A 7,791-nucleotide genomic window follows, 5' to 3' on the forward strand; every position below is an offset into this window, starting at 1 on the left:
TGTACCATTAACTTCTACTAAATGTTCTTTTTGACAAGAGTCAGTTTCAACATCATCTTCTTTTAAAGGCCAGTCATCCAGTGAGAACCCAAGTTTAGCAGAATCAGATCTAATCACTTTGCCAAAGAAAAATAAAGTCTGAATGTAAATCTCATTAAGGTTACATATGCTTAACATTACCTAAACTGTAAGTGCAAGCGCACACCACTGTTCTGAGTTTCATACTAAAAGATACAGGATATAATTCAAAGACACCTCTCATGTGTCAGGGGAAAAATTCCTATGAGAAAATGTTTTGGCCGGGCGCAGCGGCTCACGCCTGTAATCCCAGCACTTTGGGAGGCCGAGGCAGGTGGATCACCTGAGGTTGGGCATTCGAGACCAACCTGACCAACCATGGAGAAACCCCATCTCTACTAAAGATACAAAATTAGCCAGGAGTGATGGCTTATGCCTGTAATCCCAGCTACTCAGGAGGCTGAGGCAGGAGAATCACCTGAACCCAGGAGGCGGAGGTTGCGGTGAGTCAAGATCACGCCTGGGTAACAAGAGGGAAACTCCGTCTCAAAAAAAAGAAAAGAAAAGAAAAAGAAAATGTTTTGAGTGTTAGCATATTTAATATATTAAGCTCTAAAGAACTTCAAATTTCAGATAGACTATTCTCAAAGTAACAAAAATATCTATGTATGTAATTTAAATAAATTAGGAGCCAAACATACAATTCTAGAGAAGAAAAAATGCACAAAGTCTAAAAATTCCTTGAAATCCGAATCAACTATGGGGTTGTGGAATACTAACACGGCAAGTTCTCAAAAATCCGAATCAACTGTGGGGTGTGGAATACTAACACGGCAAGTTCTCAAGGCGCTCTTTGGCCTCCTGAAAGCTGGATTTCTTCTTTGTCACCATCGGAAAAGGCAAAGGTTATTTATGCTCTGCACACCCTTTAATCAGCCAGACCATCTTAGACAAAATCATTTTTAAAAACTTAATTCTTCCAAGAGTGGTGCTCTGGGGTTTTTTTGGTTTTCTACTTTTATTTCCTGTTTTGCAAGATGTAAAACCACATCTAGAAACATGGTGGATACTAACAAAGCTTGATTTCTTAAGAGAAAAATAAGGTCCTTCACTGCTTCTTACCTTCTCTATTTTAGATACGTTTAAACAGTATAGCCATAATGATTTCAACTTTACATCATCATCCAGAATTAAATCAAAGTCTTCTTTGATTGTGCCAGATATAAATGCAGCGGTAAGCTAATCCTAACTCTAGTAAAACCTCAGGAACCAAGCAGCCTACGCAATCTTCCCTTTACTTGGAAATACTGCATTCCTTATCCTAAGACGTTAACATCCTAAGTCTAAAAAGTGCCATTAGGGAGAAGAAGGGCAACTTACTATCAATGCACCACAAAAAGAGGTTTATTTGCTAATTTTACATGAAAAATAACCTCTGATATCAGAAAGTTATTAAGCATTCACAAATAACATTTCAATTTCAGCCATTCTTAAAAGTCACATTTTTTAGAGTTAAGTAACGAGGGGGAAAGTTTTGTGAATGTTACTATGACAGAAGAAATTTTCATATAAGTTACAAAAATGTTTTGTTGAGAAAAACCCAACATTTTCAAATAATGAGCAGGTACACACTGGTTGTTTTACAAATGGAAAAAACAGCCCCTACAGATTTCCAGTATAATAAATAATTCACTGCACAGATGCGAAGGACAGGCCTGGAAACAGGTCTCACCCCCCACCAGCCACAAGGACGCTGTAACTGAGACAGCAGCACCCGGACACCTGCCTCAACCTTGAACTCCAAGAGAAAGAGAGAAAGCGGGTGTGGGGAAGCCCAGAAGATTGGGTTTTCGGTCAACAGGATTCAGTCCTTTAGGACCCTGAAAAACCTTAGCCATACAAACAAGATAGCTTCCTTTTATTTACACACCGAAAACCCTCTTAACCCTTTCTTCACAGAGCCAGCTTTAGAACTGTGGGGTTTCTGGCCGGGTGCAGTGCTCACACCTGTAATCCCAGTACTTTGGAAGGTCAAGACAGGTAGATCATCTGAGGTCAGGAGTTCGAGACCAGCCTGACCAATATGGTGAAACCCCGTCTCTACTAAACAACAACAAAAAAAAATACAAAAATTAACTGGGCGTGGTGATATGTGCCTGTAGTCTCAGCAACTAGGGAGGCTGAGGCAGGAGAATTGCTTGAATCCAGGAGGCAGAGGTTGCAGTGAGCCAAGATCGCACCACTGCACTCCAGCCTGGGTGACAGAGACTCTGTCTCAAAACAAAACAAAACTAAACTATGGGGTTTCTTAGACCTAGAATAGTGTCTGAATGTTTTCAACCACAACCAACCAGTTCCCCTCCACCAAATACCCTCGCCTCTTACTGCAAACCCAAAAAGCTAAAACCAAGTCTCAAGCTCCCAAATATACCCATAGTCTTTAAAAAGCAAACTTTTGCCAATTACCTAACAGTTTCATTTAAAACGAAACTTTGAAAACCTAAACATATGGGAAAATCAATAAGGCACACTTCCATTTCGTTGTATTTCCCTCCAAAGGGATTACTTTTTCTTCATTAAAATGCTAAAACTTTCACATGACTCCACCTGTTCAGTTACATGTGACCAGAGGGTACTCAAAGCTACAAATGAAACACCGAATTCTCATAAGCAGCAGCAGCAAACAACACTCAGTCCAGACTGATTTCAACCCATCCTTTATAGCAACTGAAACCTTGATGGAAACGACGAGGAAATCCGAATAAAAACTGCTTCTGGCCTTCCACTTTGGCCTAAAAACAGCAGTCCTACTAAAAGTGCTTTCACAGAAATGCACTTTCACAGAAGCACTTTCTTCCCACAAAGACAACTCTCCCTTTAATTATGTTTATCTCTTTTTCTGTCTCCATTTTGAAAACTGTGTTCTCACCTTTATCCAAGTTATAAAAGCAAACTAGTAATGAAAACAAATTGAGACCGAGCACAGTGGCTCATGCCTATGATCCCAACACTTTAGGAGGCAGAGGTAAGCCCAGAAGGCTGAGGCCTACGCAACATAGGAAGACCCCGTTTCCACAAAAAGTAAAAATAAACTAGCTGGGCATGGTGGCACATCCTGTGGTCCCAGCTACTCAGGAGTCTGAGGTGGGAGGATTGCTTCAGCCCAGGGAGTCGAGACTGCAGGGAGTCGAGGCTGAAGGGAGCTGTGTTCACGCAATGGCCGCTGCACTCCAGCCTGAGGAACACAGCGAGATCCTGCCTCAAGAAAAAAAAGAGGACTTACTAAAGGAAGTGATATTAAACTAAGACACAAAGGCTGAGTGGGAGTCATCTTGGAGTTTGCAGGGGATCTGCATGGGAGGCAGCGAGAGGTATGTCAAGGTCATGCCACAAACTATGGCACATGGGCCAGCTGAGGAAGGGAAAGGCCAATGCAGCCAGAAGGACCGGAAGCTTGGGGCAGGGGTCAAGAATGGGGCATGGAATCAGAGTTAGGCCACAACCACCACTGCTATCATAAAAATAACATTTGAGGCCAGGCATGGTGGCTCACACCTCTAATCCAAGCACTTTGGGAGGCCGAGGTGGGTGGATCACTTGAGGTCAGGAGTTTGAAACCAGCATGACCAACACGGTGAAACTCCAGTCTCTACTAAAAATACAAAACAATTAGCCATGTGTGGTGGGAGGCACCTGTAATCCCAGCTACTTGGGAGGTTGAGGCAAAAGAATTGCTTAAACCCGGGAGGTGGAGGTTGCAGTGAGCCAAGATGATGCCACTGCACTCCAGCCCAGGCAATGGGCGACAAAGCAAGACTCCATCTCAAAAAAAAAAGAAAAAAAAAATTTCAAATTAAGAGAACACATATTGAAAATATTTCAAGATTTCAAGACAATAACTTTTAATTCTTTGAATTCATTCCATTTTGCTATAAAGTTTATCAAACGAGCCACAATGAATTCCCACAGAGCACTGACTACACAGCAGTCATAAACTGACACAGCATGCCGTCAAACAAGGAATGCACCATCATTTTCACCTCTTAACTACAAATACCTTGCTATTAAGAGACACTCATCCATTACACTTACCATTTGAGGATGAAGGGACTTACACAGGGTAATGGACACATCAAAACACTTATTTTGGCAACAAAATGCAGATGATTTTCTGAACCAGCATTTACTGATACTCTCTAATTACATTATTTAATTGATGGTGGGCTCACTGCCCATATGCAAAATAAGTCTCCTCTTATATTTGATGAAGTATAACCTTTCTATGTCAAATCTACTTTAAAAGGCACGAAAAGAGGCTAGGCACGGTGGCTCACGGCTGTAATCACAGCACTTTGGAAGGCCAAGGCAGATGGATCACAAGGTCAGGAGTTCAAGACCAGCCTGACCAACAATGGTGAAACCCCGTCTCTACTAAAAATACAAAAATTAGCCAGGCGTGGCAGTGGGCGCCTGTAATCCCAGCTACTCAGGAGGCTGAAACAGAGAACTGCTTGAACCTGGGAGGCAGAGGTTGCAATAAGCCAAGATAGCGCCACCGCACTCCAGCCTGGGCAACAGAGTGAAACTCCAAAAAAATAAAATAAAATAAAATAAAAAGGGGGCACAAAAACTTCTTGGAAAAATATTCTCCAATACAAACAGCATAGTTTCATTAACTCTATTTATAGGGACTTCTACTTGTCATGGTATCAACACTGTAATTACAGCTAACATGGCGGCCACTTAGCAGCAGCAGCCCATCTGGGTGGGTGTGATGAAAGGCATTGCTGGTATGGGGTGACCAGCATGGCCAGTTGAGAGAAAAGCGTCTGACAGTGGCAGTGCAAGTCAGAAGGCTGACAAAAATTAGAGCTGCAAAAGAGGAATTGAGGTTTTAAAGGTGACACCTTTAAAAATGAACTTCTGGTAAATTGTGTTATGTATACTTTACCACAGTAAAAATAAAACAGAAGAAAAAACTGCTGAAAGTTTCAAGTTTGGGTCAAATTTAGCAATATCTTGTAGGAAACTTTTCAACAAACTCAAGAGGCATCACAAAGAACAGAGAAAACGTCATAGCAACTTGGTCTTTGTTCCCTCCCATCCCATTCCATTCAGATGGCCAGCCTATCAAATGAGATCCTGCTCTTCGGGGAGAAACTACAGAAAGAGGAGAACAACAGCTGAATGGAGGGTGGGGGAGGCCACGCCAACTATACGAGGTCACAATGAAGGCTGAGCAAGATATTCGCCCCCCACCTTTTTTTTTCTAGTTTAACTACTGTTGCAGAGTAAAATCAGAGGACTTCGGTAATCATTCCCTAACAGAACTCGAAGTCTTCCAGGGCAGCCAATACTCACTAAGAGAAATCAAGGTCTCAGAAAAACCAAAAAAACAGTCTCAGGGTCTCTGATTTTGAACTATCCACGTTATGACATAGACTAGGTCTGCACACAACAAAAACAGTAACTGTTTCGATGGCACTTTTTCCACAAGTAATATCATCTTATATGTTTGGCTGAGTAAGTCTCAACATCCCAAAAAGGATCAAAAGATTCTCTAAGTTTGGCAGTTCAACCACTGTGCACACTTTTATTTCTCATTTCAAGCGTTAAGGATATTGCTCAAATGACTGGATAAAACTCTCTCCTCGTATAAGAAAGCCTGAAATCTAATTTCTCTACCAAAAAACCCTCTTCTTGCAAATGGATACAAAACTACTTATAACCTACAAAAACCATGAATCCTAAGCATGTTACATCTTAACTGTTTAGAAAGAAAACACTTTTAAAGCATAGGGAACTGTGAGACCAGCTTCATCTTCCCAAGCCTCTTCCAAAACTTCTTGGAAGCTGGTATACAAGACTAACCTTCCAAAAACACAACAGAAGCAGAAAATCTTAACGGGGCATCGCGAAAAGAGCAGGCGTCGAGAAACATCAAGACTCCCCACCCCCCAACCTTCCCAAACGACACAAATACAAGAGTTAACAGTACAATCCCTCTTTGAGAGGGGACTGAATCAATGTGGCAGGGCCAACCCTACACACACACACACACACACAAGCACGCGCGCGCGCACACACACATACACCACACACACAGCTACCGCCCTGCCAGGGGATGATGAAATGAGGAACGGAAATTAACATTTCAGGCAACGTCTCACATTGTTCCTTGAGGCCAAGGGCTGCTGTTGCAGCCGCCACCGCCACCGCTTTCCTCCCAGCCACCCCCCTCCACGGCCCGCCTACCCTCCCCCTAACACCCCCCACACGGCTGCCCGCATTCCTGCCCCTCCTCGGCCTACGCGCGCCTCCTGCAACCCCGACGCCCCCAGGTCCCCAGTTCGCCCGCCCCCTCCGGCTCGGAGCCCGAGAGCCGCCTGCTCTCATTTCAAAACAGCGATAATAATAGGGACGCTGAGAATAACAACTACGACCAGCACCGGGAAGGCGCCCCTCTCGCGGGTCAGAGGTCGGCGCCTCCGCTCCGCAGCACCCGGCGCCCCCTGGCAGCCCCTCCCGGCAGCCTCAGGTCCCCAAGACCTCCAAGCCCGCCCCGGAGCACCCCCGTCCGCCTCTCACCGCCGCCTCGGGCCCCCGAGGCCCGCCCCGGAGCCCCCGGCCGCCTCTCACGGCCGCTCCGGGCCCCCGAGCCCCCCAGGCCCGCCCCGGACCCCCAGTCGGCCCCTCACCGCCGCGGCGGGCCCCCGGCCACCCAGGCCCGCCCGGAGCCCCCGTCCGCCCCTCACGGCCGCCTCGGGCCGCCGGACCCCTCTCACGGCCGCCCCGACCTCCCAGGCCCGCCCCGGAGCCCCCTATTGGCCCCTCACGGCCACCCCCGGCCCCTAAAGACCCCCGGCGGCCCCGAACCTGGACACGCAAGACTGCCCCGGTACCCATTATTGGCCCCTCAGGACGGCCCCGGGCCCCGAAAGACCCCCGCCCACCCGACTCCGGCCCCCAGGCCTGCCCCGAGGCCCGCGGCGCAGCTCCGCCACCGGGGAAGGCCTGCAGGCCGCAAGGCCGCGCAAATGCCCCGTGCCCGCCCCGACCACCGCCCCCAGGCCAGCGGCGCCTCTCACCGGGCTCCAAGGGCTGCGCGACTCCGCGGCGGCTCAGCGGCGGGGCGCGGGCGCTGCCCATGCAGCCCGCGGCCGCGTTTCCCGGGCCGCGCGGCCCGAGCGGGAAGGCGGCGACGGCGGCGGCGCGGGCTCGGGCCCGGCAGACCTGCGAGGGCCGGCGGGAGACGAACCCGCCCCTCGGGCGCGCCCACGGCTAGGGCGAGCGCCGCGGCTCCCGGTGCGGACGCTACTGAAGGGGCGTCTGGCCGCGGGCTCGGCGGCGGCGCCTCCCCGGCTGAGGCCCTCGGTCCATCGCGCACCGTCTCAGGGCGGCCTCTGGCTCCAGGACCCAGCGGCGGCTGCGGCGGGCGCCGGCCGCATGAGACGCTCCCGCCCATTGGCCCGCCGTATCCGCCACCGCCATTGGCCCGCCCCGGCCGGCCGCAGAGGCTGCGCACGTCACAGCATCGGGAGTTAGTGCGCTAATGGAGTGAAGGGGAGAGGCGGGATTGACAGCCTCTGTGGCGGCCCGGAGGCGGGACTAGGAGGACGTCACGGTAACGATTGGGCAGGGTCCTGCGTGAGGGCGCACGCGACACTGGAAGTAGCGAGCAACTGGATTGGCTGCCTCCGTCGCAAAGGAGGGTGGGTCTTGCATTCTCGGGCCTGACGATTGGTCTTTCCAAGTGCCGGAAGCAACAGGGAT

The 7,791-nt window shown here is 48.9% G+C and overlaps 1 protein-coding gene across 4 annotated transcripts in view; it reads right to left on the bottom strand.

The window, feature by feature from the left end:
* LOC117088237 (ankyrin repeat domain-containing protein 11-like) overlaps window positions 1–7,538 on the bottom strand; it is a 188,318-nt gene extending 180,780 nt beyond the window's left edge. Inside the window, exon 1 of one of the 4 annotated variants that reach the window (XM_033219383.1) lies at window positions 7,107–7,482. Coding sequence is in view for 2 of the 4 variants with exons in the window: in XM_033219381.1 (XP_033075272.1) it covers window positions 7,107–7,483 (377 nt within the window). In the remaining 2 variants the exon portion in view is untranslated. Of the gene's footprint in view, window positions 1–7,106 lie in introns of all 4 variants that reach the window. The other 3 variants (XM_033219382.1, XM_033219381.1, XM_033219380.1) reach the window with 3 other exon arrangements.
* Window positions 7,539–7,791: the final 253 nt, after the last annotated feature.

Source organism: Trachypithecus francoisi, unplaced genomic scaffold (genome assembly GCF_009764315.1).
Source record: "Trachypithecus francoisi isolate TF-2019V2 unplaced genomic scaffold, Tfra_2.0 Lachesis_group10, whole genome shotgun sequence".
NCBI lineage: Eukaryota > Metazoa > Chordata > Mammalia > Primates > Cercopithecidae > Trachypithecus > Trachypithecus francoisi.